Source organism: Nicotiana attenuata, chromosome 8, assembly GCF_001879085.1.
Source record: "Nicotiana attenuata strain UT chromosome 8, NIATTr2, whole genome shotgun sequence".
In the NCBI taxonomy this organism is placed as follows: Eukaryota; Viridiplantae; Streptophyta; class Magnoliopsida; order Solanales; family Solanaceae; genus Nicotiana; species Nicotiana attenuata.
The window spans coordinates 26,661,634-26,674,546 of record NC_031996.1 but is presented as its reverse complement, the minus strand read 5'-3'; the positions used below and the strand labels follow the sequence as shown (position 1 = coordinate 26,674,546).

At 37.7% G+C, this 12,913-nt stretch overlaps 1 protein-coding gene across 1 annotated transcript; it reads right to left on the bottom strand.

Annotated features, from left to right (window-relative positions):
• LOC109231106 (protein ABHD17B) lies at nt 1,398-10,410 on the bottom strand. The gene is made up of 5 exons (XM_019396667.1): nt 9,594-10,410; nt 8,485-8,521; nt 8,144-8,380; nt 7,513-7,560; nt 1,398-2,228 (listed from the first exon to the last, which is right to left on the bottom strand). The coding sequence occupies exons 1-5, from the start codon at nt 9,905-9,907 to the stop codon at nt 1,713-1,715; spliced, it is 1,152 nt and encodes a 383-aa protein (XP_019252212.1). The 5' UTR covers nt 9,908-10,410; the 3' UTR covers nt 1,398-1,712.

Genomic DNA, 12,913 nt, shown 5'->3' with positions numbered 1-12,913 from the left:
TTAATGATTGGCTATGTACTTGTTTGTATGGATTTCAGTTCCTCTTCTCCTTCTTGACTTTGTCTATGCTTCCTCCTCGCCGTGTTGCATATTGCTTTTTGCTGGTGAAACGAGAAAATAGTTTTCATTGTACCAAATTAAACACCCATATTGTACGTACCTGATTTGATCTTGTTCAACACACTATAATATTTTTTTTTTGGGTATTAGTGGATTCTTGAAGCTTAGAAACTAAAATAATGAGTATACCAAAGTAGCTTTCTGTAGCAAGAAACATACCCTATAACATGCTGAAGTTAATCCAAGGTTGAGAAGAGCAAGGCTGCAGAGACTAATTAATAAGCCGAACATGCCTACAACATGCTGAAGTTAATCAAATGTAGAACAAAAACTTCAGCTCTAGAGCTGAAGTTCCCCAATTACAAAACAAAAACTTCAGCTCTAGAGCTGAAGTTCCCCAGTTACAAAACAAAAACTTCAGCTCTAGAGCTGAAGTTCGCCAGTTACAAAACAAAAATACAAAAATAAAAACTTCAGCTCTAGAGCTTAAGTTCGCGAGTTACAAAACAAAAACTTCAGCATTTCTAGAAGACGGGTCTAAAGTTCAGCTCTAGAGCTGAAGTTTTTGTTTTGTAACTGGCTCAGCTCTAGGCCAGTTACAAAACAAATTGGCACTATTTGTTATATTTACTTTTAGTAAGCTGCGAATCAGATGCATTGTATTTGGGTTTTCGACTTTTTAGCCTTAAAGCAGAGCGCAGAGCCAGACCTACTATATAGATAGTGTAACTCCTTTCATTAATGAATTATGCAAATGGATATGAACCAACCATGGGAGTGTGTACTGTGTTTGATATAAGAAAGTCATTTTTTTAACACAGATTATGAATTGGACGATGAGAACGAAGAAAGAAAGAAAGAAGAAGAAAACGAAGGAGGAAAAGGAGGAGAACAAAAGGGGGTTGAAATTATTTAAAAAGTAGGTACAAGTTAAAAGTTTAAAAAAAAATGGGTATAGATTAAATGGGGACGCCCTATTTGGGCGCCCATGCAATTTTTACAAAAATTTCTAAGCAAATGGGCCAAACAAGCAATGCAACAAATTGTAACCAAAGGACATTGCAATTGGATTTGTTGAGGAAACGATCATCTTTCAAATGATATGTCAAAACGGCACTGCAATCACCCGTTTAATCAAGAGCACATTAATTTCTACTGAGATTGAACAATCACGAAAAACAAACAGATTGTATCCACAGATGTGGAGTTTTCTTTGTTAGGTCAGACTGAGAACAACGTTGGCTCCCTTGTATTTGGGGAGCTGGACAGCCGTTCTGCTTACAAGGACTTGATTCTTTTTCCATTGAAACAAACACAAAAAATAAAGTACTTAAGGCTGTATCTAAAACATGATATCTGACTTATATATAGTGCATCTGATGGTCCAGATTCTGAAGAACATTTCTTCGGTGAAATATCTAGGCTCTTCGTTGAATGAGTAGGACTAAAAGAAGAGATACAATAACTTAACAGTGTCTCTGAAATGATAAGAATAAAACCCTATTAGGTTTAAATAAATTTCTAAATAACCACTTCATGTCCAACTGTCTAGACTACTAATGCACATCTTGGAGGTCCATCCACAACTTGTGCAAACTATACAAAACTATTCTCTTTCACCTCAACCAATACGTATACCCACCGCAAAACAATTACCAACACGAACATTTTACACTCCAACAACAGCATTTTGGACATGTGCATGAGCATTTAGGGCACGTGCACGAACACTTTGGGCATCCACATGAACATTCTGGGCACGCGCATGAACACTTTGGCAACGTGCAGGAACATTTGAGGCAGCCAGGTTTACAACATGGCAAGCATTTGAGTTGCCATTTGGGCCAAAGACAACATTTTGTGCAGCTCAGTTTTGAGCAATTTAGACAATTAGGTAGTCTGCATTTAACTTGACAACAGCAGTTGGTAGAAATGGTCGTATCTGATCTCTTCGGCAGGCGTAGAGTTTGTCTGATCTTTTTAAGCCTGATTTGAGTGGTCATGCACTCCATTTCTTGAATAAACCTACAAAGGTGGCGGATGTAATCTGGGTAGAGTTCCAAGTTGCAGTGGCCTCCCCCTTTGATCCATAAGGGTTCATATGGATCCCTAGCCATTTTCCAAAGTCCATTACCATGTAGCCAGTTTACAACATCATCCTCTGTGCCCTGTAAAACAGTAGTAGGAACCCATCAAGATGCTGCACCAATAAAACAGAGAAAGACCCCAAGTATATTTAACTTTTTTTTCCCTCCATATTCTAGCTGACCCATAAAGCACAAGTGTAGGAAAATTTATTCCATAGGACATCAGAAATTTTTCACTTTTTCACTGTTCTTGAGCCGAAGGTCTAATGGAAACGGCCTCTCTACCTTCATAAAGTAGAGGTAAGGTCTGTTGTAACGACACGGCCGGTCGTTTCGAGAATTGTAGCCCCATTTTCCCATTTCTAATTCTTTTTGTGTTCTTCAGCTATATTATGATATGTCGGGTCAGTTGGTTCGGGTCTGGAATGGTTTCGGAGAGGAATTAAGACACTTATGTCTCTTTTGTGAAGGCTCAAGTTGGGATAGTTGACCGGATGTTGACTTATTAGTAAACGATCTCGGATTTGAATTTTGATGGTTCTGTTAGCTCCGTTAGGTGATTTTGGACTTGGGAGCGTGTTCGGAATGTGTTTTGGAGGTCTGTAGTAGAATTAGGCTTGAATTGGCAAAAGTTGAAAATTTGGCGATTTCGATCTCGCAGTGAAAAATTTGATATCGTGGTCGGATTGGATTTCCGGAAGTTGGAGTAGGTTCGTGGTGCCATTCGTGACGTGTGTGTAAAATTTGAGGTCATTCGGTGTGATTTGATAGGTTTCGGTGTTGTTTGCAGAATTTGGAAGTTTAGAAGCTCTTATGCTTGAATCTGAGGGTGATTTGGTGTTTTGATATTGTTTTGAGTGATTCGGAGGCTCGGCTAAGTTCGTATGTTGATATATGAATTGTTGGTATGTTTGGTTGAGGTCCGGAGGGGCTTGGGATGATTTCGGATGGTTAACGAAACAAGTTTGGAAATTGGAAGAGCTACTTAAGTTGGAACTCAGCTGTCATAACCGCACCTGCGAAGTGGGAGCCGCAGGTGCGAGCCCGCAGCAGTGGCTAAGGAGCGACAAATGCAACCACAAGGGGTTTGAGCAGGAGCCGTAAGGGCAAAGTGTTTCCCGCACCTGCGAGAGCTCTAATGCGGGCAGGCAAGCGCAGGAGCGAGGTTGTTTCCGCACCTGCAATGATCGCAAATCCGGTCGTGAGGCGCTGAAGCGGTCCAAGGGATTTAAGTGATTTATCCGCAGATGCGCATGTTTTTACGCGAAGCGGCACTGCAGGTGCGCATCTTGGGCCGCAGGTGCGAAAAGCCTGGGCTGAAGGTATAAATACAAGACTTCGCCAATTTTTGTTCATTTCCACCATTTTCAAGTCGGACCTTGGAGCTTTTGGAGTGATTTTGAAGGGGATTCAGGGGTTTTTCAGTGAGGTAAGTTGCTTAAGCTCTAATACTCCTAACTATGGTGTTTTTCCGTTGATTTCTCACCTAATTAGTAGGATTTTTGATGTGAAACAAGGGGTTAGGGCTTGGGATATGGGAGAGATGATTTTGGGGTTTTGAATGGCCATTTGATGTCGGATTTTGATGAATTTGGTGTGGGTGCACTCGTGAGTGAATGGGCTTTCTAGTTTTGTGACTTTTGTCGGATTCCGAGACGTGGGCCCGGGGGCCGGGTTTGAGCCAATTTCGGGATTTAAGCCCAATTTAGTAGTTATCTTATGGAATTGGTTCCTTTGCCATATATTGATTGTGTTGCATTACTTTTGGCTAGATTCGGGACGTTTGGAGGCCGATTTGAGAGGCAAAGGCGTCGCGGAGTAGAATTTTAGCTTGGTTTGAGGTAAGCAACGCATCCAAACTTGGTTCTGAGGGTTTGAAACCCCGAACTATGTGTTGTGTGATTAGTACTGTGGTGACGCACATGCCAAGTGACAGGCATGCAGGCATGCACCGTGAGAACTGTGGCCTGAGTGATTACATGGCACCGTTTAGTGACTATATCATGTTGATATCCATGTTTTTATCATGTGATAACGTAGTTGAGCTGCAAATCATGCTAGATATCATGTTTAGGCGTTGTGCCGGTATTGTTTGGACCTTTAGCGGTTTCTTGCTGTCATCTCACTAGTTTTCGCTTTATATTCCATACTCAGTCATGATCATGCATTTCTATATCATATCTCAGTCTCGGTTAATTATTGATTCATCATATCATTATTCGGGTTGTTTTCATGACATTATGAGCCCGTGGTAAGACTGGAGAGGTTAATGACTGAGTGAGGCCGAGAGCCTCATTATGAGTGACAGTTATGGGGTCGGGCTGCACGTTGCAGCAGTTATATTGATTATGATAGCTTTTAGGCCTTAGGAGCCCCTCCGGAGTCTGCACACCCACAGTGAGCGAGATGATATTACCGAGGGATGGATCTTTCCTGGACATGGAACTTGTCCGAAGCATTGATACATGGAGATGGATCTTCTTCACGGGGCTAGAATGGCCTTCCTCGGTACTGAGTGACTGTTGTGACTGATGTGTAATATTCCGGGATGGATATTCCCTGGGCCGTATGGCCATATACAGTACCGAGTGGTTGAGCACTTGAGAGTGGAAGTACATGGTGCATTTCATACATTCTGTGCATTGGCACGTAGAGGTTAACTGAACTATATATCTCACATTGTCCAGAGTTGTATTTACTTTACTGCTTGAGCTGAATACTAGAATTTAAAGCATGCCTACTTTTCTGTACAGTTTATTTCTGTTTACCTGTTGAGGTTAAGTTCGTCACTATTTATCAGTCCATAGTTTGGACTTTTTACTTACTGAGTTGGTGTACTCACGTTACCCCCTGCCCATTGTGTGCAGATCCAGGTATCTCTAGCCACGGTAGTGGTTGCTGATTATTTCTGTTGCTGACCACGGGAGATAGTAAGGTAGTTGCCTGGCGACCGCAACCCTGCTTTCTTCTTCTCTATCTTCCCCGTAGTTGTATTTTGGATTTTCCCCGGACTATGTTAGTTTTATTGTTATCAGAACAGTTGTAGTAGTAGTTTAAACAAACAGTATGTATAATACTGTGACCTATTTTAAACAAACAACATGTACAACCCAACATGAGCTGATAAGCGTTCTGGCATGTTATTTTAAGCATGCATAAAATGTGCTTACTATAAACCTACGACATTGTGTTATCTTTTCTGTTGAGACTTGAGAGATCTTTTTGATAGGTGCCATCTATATCAACGCATTGTCTATATCTTCATTGAATAAAAATATCAAAAGCCTACAATTTTTGAGTAGAAATTCTGGTAATCAACTTGGCTCTTAGCAATTTGGGCAGTGCTCATTTTTTATAAACTAAAAGGGTGGAATGTATGGGAAACAGACGTAGATGCGTTAATCTCCAGAAGAAGGTTCCCAAATGCTGAACAGAGATGTTGCATCAGACTAATTCAACATATTGTGATCATCAGTTGACGCCCACTCATCCTTGTCGGTCATGACAGTTGTACACAACTTGCCTTTTATTTTATCAGGCACATTTCCTTCACAAAACACTTCTGTCTCCCTCCATTTTAATCATCCTATTTTAGCTTTATGTTAGTTCTATGAGTTACATCTTCATCTTTCATGCCATTCAAGTCCATTTCACCAGAAGATTGAGTTAAATCTTTTTTGCTAATACAAATCCTACATTGTAACAGCAGAGAATACTTGAGAGTGCACAAACTTTACCACATGGCATGCACAGAATCATAGAGAAGATGCAAACAATTTGGCCAAAAGATTCCATAGATCCTGTCGGAAACTCTGGACCTATCAGCTTTTAATTTTCCCAGTAAATGAATATCAAGCATCCGACACACAACTATCAAAAATCCAGTGTCAGAAACCACCTATCAAATGCCACATACACTTCAGACACACAACTAGATGAAGCTGCAAAACGCACAGCTCCGTAGAAGCACTGCTAGTGCACGATAAGTCCAAATAAATGTGATCTAATAACAAGAAATAGTAGATCTTTTGATGATTCACATGCTCTTTCCAATTTAGTATCATGCAACCTCTTCATGATACTCTGAACCCAAGAGTGCTTCTTAACTCATAATCTTTCTTTTCAAATGGCCAACAAGATAACGCATGACTTATTGCTCTGCCGATCTTTTTCTTTTTTTCGTAATAAAGGTGGTGTCCCACAGCACTGGTACCGAGAAATAAGTTTTAACCCACTACATTGACCAGTCGGTCATACCCTTGCGTGCTTATTGCTCCGTCCATCTTAACTCTTAAACAAAAGTTAGAGGGAACCATAAATAAGCAAAGAGCCATAAGAGAAGAGGAACTAGGTTGTCTTAAGCCCCAAGGTTCAGCAACTGGGGTTCTAGGAGTTCTTTTTATTAAATCAAGCAGAATAATGAAGAGACCTGGAACTAGACTATAAAACACAGAAGCGATTAGAGAGCCTCCTCAAAAAGGACGCATCTGTTTGCAAGTGAAAGAAAGATGTATGCTAAATTTATAATTATAAATAAACATAGCCTAGAAGTTCTTGCCACAAAATTCTAGAGGGATGCAAATGGAAGCTTTGGCCAGCTAACCAGAGACTTTGATGTAAAGTATTAACAGTTCAGTGACCTCAAATCTGGTCGGACAAATTAATATCAATACTAAAAAATTTCAATCATCAAACATTGAATTTAGTTAGTTTAACTCCACTGATTCAACTATTATTATTACCATAAGATATTATGCATATGAATACTAATACTTCCTTAGCAACCAAAAGAACATCGCAAGTTGGGTGAAGTAAATATCTTACTGCCAAACAAGCTTTGGTTAGTGACAGTGTATAAGATTAGACAATGTACTTTAACAAAGTGGTTTATTATCATTCTTATGTCCCCTCACTCTTCTATCCCCACCAACCAAAGAATAGAAGGCCTGTTATGAGTTCAACATTTAAATGTGAATTTAAGTTTCCATACCCAAATGATCCACCTGATGAAGAAACAAAACAAAATCTCCTTTCCAAAGTCAATCCTTCTTTTATTATATTTAAACAGCATTACATGTTATACAGGAACAGAATCTTATCATATAACAACGATAATGATCCAAAAGATTTCATCCCAAAAGGTTTAACATATGGAGATCATGAATCAAGAAAACAGAGCTTAAAAGAGAAAAAGAAGTTCTTAATGGCAGATAGGATTCTTTAGTTGAAAAGAAATAAAAGTCCATATCCATTTGTTCTCTTCTCTATATAAGTTAAATTTAATCTTACCCTCATCACTTAAAATGTCAACATTGCATAAGAAATTTGAATGTAAATGTCAACGCAAACAAAAAAAAAATCTTACATGTATAACAAGCACAGGGCTTTTCACCTTCTGAATCTTGTTTAAATTCTGCACATGAACATAGCTGTTAGATCTTACGATGGCCCCAAGGAACATACAGAAATAAATATATAAGGCATTCAAGTTGTTCCCCTAATAAATTAATCAGGCCACTGGCAAAAAAAAAAAATTGCAAACATTTCAGAATCATTACAAGTTTCATGAAGTGCAGCAGAATCAGCTCAAAACTTTGAATGCACTTTCTCTAACAACCATGGGAAAGCAAATATCTTTCCTTCTTAACTTACTGGTCAGACATTTTAAAGTTATTCGGTTGCTTTATTGAAAAAACATGAGTTACTCATAACCATGTAGTACCAGCACAGGACAACCACTTAACTTACTGTCACAGAAAGTAATCTGGGTATCTTGAGGCAAAGGAAGCTTCCATAATTTATTCTTTCAAACTAAGGCTAAAGCTATCTCTGTTAGCATTCCTCCTCCAAATAAATAAAGCTATCTCTGTTAGCATGCTCCAACTCCAGGATTTAATTATCATTCAAAGACGACACATTCAAATGAATAATACTTGTCAAAAAAGGAAAAAGAACTCAACAAGTTAATTTTTATTTCCTTGAAGGATGTTAGTTACCTTGTAAATGTCAAAGCAAAAACTGAAGTTGGCATGGCAAAGCACACGAAGGCCTGAAAGAATGCCACTGTGCAGAACCACACCTCTCAACCGTGGTAATTTAGCTGCCAAGTGTAATGTTGGGCCACTTCCGACAGATTGCCCATAGAGAATCAAATCTTCCTGGCTAATTCCATACTCTGTTTGAAGGCACTCATACACCGCTTCTATGTCCGCGTATGTATCAAATTCGCTTGGCTACATCATGCAAAAAAGGACATTGAGAAGAAGTAACTTGCCAGCACAAACCAAAACCCGCACTCACATCCTTAAATTCTTAATTAATAAATCGAATGACATACCTTCCCTGAAGATGCTCCATAGCCAGAATAATCATATCTGCATAGTAATTGAGATGGATTACAAAAAGTGAGAATGTGCAATAACACGAGTTGGGTATTGAACATATTGGAAATTCAAGCTAAAATGTTCAAAAATGCAACTAACCAAAAGCATTCTGGTTAAAATCAAAGATGTAAATTGATTTCTCTTAGCTTTAGTCTGGCACACATGTTATACATTAGTACCTAGTTATTACCTTCCATAAAATGCAAGGGTAGCCTGATAATTTTGTACTTTTTAATACAAATGAACAGTTGAGATCAATTGTCATAACTGTGCCAAACACACAAAAATGAAATTACATTGCATCCTTGATAGGCAACAGTGTGACGTGTGTCAAACTCTCACAGAGGAACATGTCATATTCAGTGTATGTATATTTGAAAAACAAACGCATAAAAGAGCAAGATCAAAAGGCAAAAAAAAAGCAATGCTTTTATTCCCTCTACAAAGTAATAGGGACCCATGTCTCTATCCACTAAAACCCTCATTTTACTTTTACATCTCATTCTGTGGGTGAAAATCTATCACACTACATATAAGGACAAAGAAAAGAAAAAAAATTGTAACTGTTGGAAAGGGACTGGTGATTTGTGACAACAATGAGAATTCACACGGCTCTTGCTTTTGCTTTTCCAATACTCAGTTAAAAAAGATGATAACTCACTGTCAAAATTTAACATATCAAAAGGCACTGATGAGGAGAAACAAAAGAAATTCAAAGGTTTATTTAACAATGAAATTTTCACTGAAAACCATGAGATCAAACATGGAAGTAACAGGCAATGGAGAGATCAAAGTGTAGTAGAAATTAATAAAACTTTAAATTAGACAAAAAGCTTTTCTTTTCTTTTCTTTTTTTCAAGTACAGAAAATGAAGTGACCTTTACCAAACCCCATGAGAGAGAAATACTAGGAACATAGCAAAAAGGGTGAGGAGACAAAGACCCATATCTCACAATCTAGCCCCAAAAAACAAAGAAAATAAAAATTAAAGATATTTTACAAATCAAGCTTAAAACACTCAAGAGAGGAAAATAAAAACAAAGAAGAAGAAAAGTAAGCAGACCCCATAAGGTTGACTCTGAGATTAGCTTTAAGCTGAAGAAACAAGTCATAGAGCTGGCCCAGATCAGCAGCATTGCCATGAGAGTAGAGAATAGTGAGCTTAGCATATGGGTTTTTAAAGTAAAAAGCAACAATCTTGTTGCCTCTTTTGGTATCAACATGAAGAACATCAAGTGAAGGGTCATCAATGGGCATATTTGAAGTTGTTGAAACAGCAACTAGCCTTCCATCGTCTCTCTTTTTCACTTGATATGTAGCTGGTAATGGAGGAAAGAAGGCAAATTTGGCTGCTAACTGAGATAAACAACAACCCATTATCACACCGCCACCACCCCACCAGTAGCTGAATGGTCTCTTCCGTAGACCCAACTCATGAATGGGTATGCTGGTGTTGCTCTTCTTCTTTTTGTATCTAAGTGTAAAGGAGAAAAAAAGGGTTCTTGAATTTGGTTGAAAATTTGTTTGGTTCTTGGAGGAGGAGGAGGAGAGGGGAAAAGGAAACAAGTGTGGGTAAAAGAGGGAGGTGACTTTTCCAAGAGTTTGGACTGTTTGTTTGGCTAAATAAGTGTAAAAGATGATATCACATACTACTATTTTGTTGGTATTCACATTTCACACAAGAAAATAAAGAGAGAAAAAAACAAAAGAAAAGAAAGGGTGTTCGTGAAATGACTGTGTGTACTGTATGGAAAACTGGAGAGTTTGGGGGTTCGGCAGAGAGAGAAGTGTGTGCGCGCGCGCGCGTGAGACTGCGTTTCTTTTGAAAGGTTTCTGATTTTTTCCTTTGGAAATAGAGAAAAAAGGGTTTTGGGGTTTTCCTTTTTTCTTTTTGGAGGTGAAAGGGGGGGTGAGGGTGTGACAAGGACTTATTAAGAATCGAGTTTGAAGGACTTATTAATGAAGTATGTTTTGGCAAAGCAAGAGATGACACTTCAGACGACCGGAAGGAAATCAGGGGTCAATTAATTTTGTGACTCATTATAATTTTTGTATTTTCAGATGTCAATGTTTTGAAAAAAAATTATTTTTATACGCAGATATTTGAAAAGGTAAGATTTTTTAATAGGTTTATTTTTATCTATCAAATTATAACATCTAAATAGTTTATGTTGAATGCGTATGCAGAACTCTTAATTTTAAGCTAAATAGTTAGGTAGATTTTTAAAGTTGTCGCGATTTTTCATTTAGACCTCTTAATTAGCTTTTGTTCCGATTGAATACATTTGCAATATACCAAAGTGTACCAAGTAGACGTATTTCGTACTTGTTTGGAAATAACTCAAGCGTGTTTCTACACTCTCTCCTTACGTCCAATTAAATGATTGATTACACTTGAAGCATGTCAATTTCACATCTCTGTTGGACAGCTTTTCATACTGCTTTTTTGGTTCATCTTTCATACCAAATTAATTTAATTGGCTAATTGTTCTACATACGGAGCGCTTAGTAGCACGAGCTTAAGGTATCTCAAGGCAGCACATAATGTGTCTGATTAGTACACTTTGGATATACTATAGGTATTCAATCGAAACAAGGCCTAGTTAAGATGTCTAAATACAAATTTGTGGTAATTTTAGGTATTTCTGTTATAATATGTGTTCGAAGATTAAGTTCTAGAAATTTAAACAATGTAAAACAGAAACGTAGAAGAATTAGAATAATATCCGAGCCCATTGAATTCATAGTGTTCTTTAAGGAACTTAATCTCCTCGTAGTACTCGGGGTTTAGGATTATTTCCTCCCAGGATAGAACGGACAACATCACTGTTGTAGCGGTACTTCAGACCCCAGTGACCAACGAACGCAAAGATCAATAGCAAATCACACTTACTTTTGTTTACTTTCTATTAGAAAATAATGCATAAGAAGAAGAAGGAGAATTCAGAATTTTTTGTAAGAAAAATCTGAGAAAATAGTCTGGTGTCTATAACCAATAGGTTGGGTTTAAACTAAGAGGTGCAACTCTTCCAGATGGCCTTGCGTAAAATGGCTATTACAAAAATGGCTGTTTATGCAAAATAAAATCAGAGGGAAAGTTAAATTACCGTTACAAAAATAGCCATTAAAATTTAGTAAAAAATTAATATAATGAAAAAATTTGGTTAAAAAAATTAATCAATCTATCAGATTATAATCATAATTCAAAGCCGACTATGGCGCGAGGCTTGCCTTCTTCTCAACTCTTTAAGAGCTAGAAGAAGTGAAATTTTTATATAATCCCTCTAAATATCTTTTCCTCCTCCAATATGAGACAATGCTCCTTTGTAAAGGAGAAAAAATTTGCAAGCAAGGATTAATTGCGTCTGAATTAATAGGTTTCCGTTTGAACTTGCCTTAGTCAACTTATGCCGGATATACTCGGTCAATTGGTAGATTTGATATCTTTGAACCGTCGAAATTTAGTGCATACCTAGACAACCAGAAGTTACAAATTCAATCCTTAATCGTCTTCGGTTCCTATTGTTATGTTTGTTTCAGCCATGAACACTGCCTGATTTCACAAATACATAGAGAACTAACCTTACAGAATGCTCCTTGAATCGGCTGACAATTCATATTACATAGTTAATTCCTAAACGTATCATCTCGTAAGTACACCATTCGTTATTTCTGTATCAAACTTAAAAATCCTTAAAAACCTTAATATTTTATTCTTGGTGCTGAACATTGTCCCCTTACCAGAATAGACTAAATTATTTTATTTGACAATGTTGAACCGTCCTAACTTTTTTTGATATCCTCGAACCTAAATCTTGGGATCTCTAGTATTCTAGGTAAAGTTACCGCCACAATGACTTGTCCTTGTCCATAGTCTCATTTTCCTCGATGATCTCTCAACTACCTCTCTAGTTAGGCCTTTTGTAAGTGGATTCGACACATTATCGGTTGGTTTCACGTAGTCAATTGTGATAATTCTCCTGAAGAGTAGTTGCCTAATGGTTTTATATCTTCGTCAAATATGACGAGGGATCAACTTGCCCTCGAAAGGACCAATATACCGAGGGATCAACTTGTCCCTCTTCCCAAATCTCATCACACTCTTCATGGATGAAACTCTGAGTAGAACCTTCTGACCCTCCCTGAAAGCTACATCCTAAACCTTTCTATCAGCATAACTTTTCTGCCTAGATTACGCTTGTGAGCATGTGATTTTTACATTGCATTAATTACTCCTACAGAGTTCCTAAAATTAGGATTTTTCCTTTAATTGTTTGATTTTTTAGGAATTATTGCATGATTTTTGTGTTTGTTTGCATTTTTGTGTGCATATTTAATATAATTCATAAAAAAATACAAAAAAAATGCATTTGCATTTAGGAT

Excerpts from the sequence above, each read along its gene's own strand:
- LOC109231106 (XM_019396667.1), bottom strand. The coding sequence starts at position 9,907 with ATGGGTTGTTGTTTATCTCAGTTAGCAGCCAAATTTGCCTTCTTTCCT. Across the intron at positions 8,522-9,593 it reads CTCAGAGTCAACCTTATGGG|ATATGATTATTCTGGCTATG; the intron begins GTCTGCTTACTT and ends ATTACTATGCAG. Across the intron at positions 2,229-7,512 it reads GCCCTGTGCTTGTTATACAT|GGCACAGAGGATGATGTTGT; the intron begins GTAAGATTTTTT and ends ACTGTTTTACAG.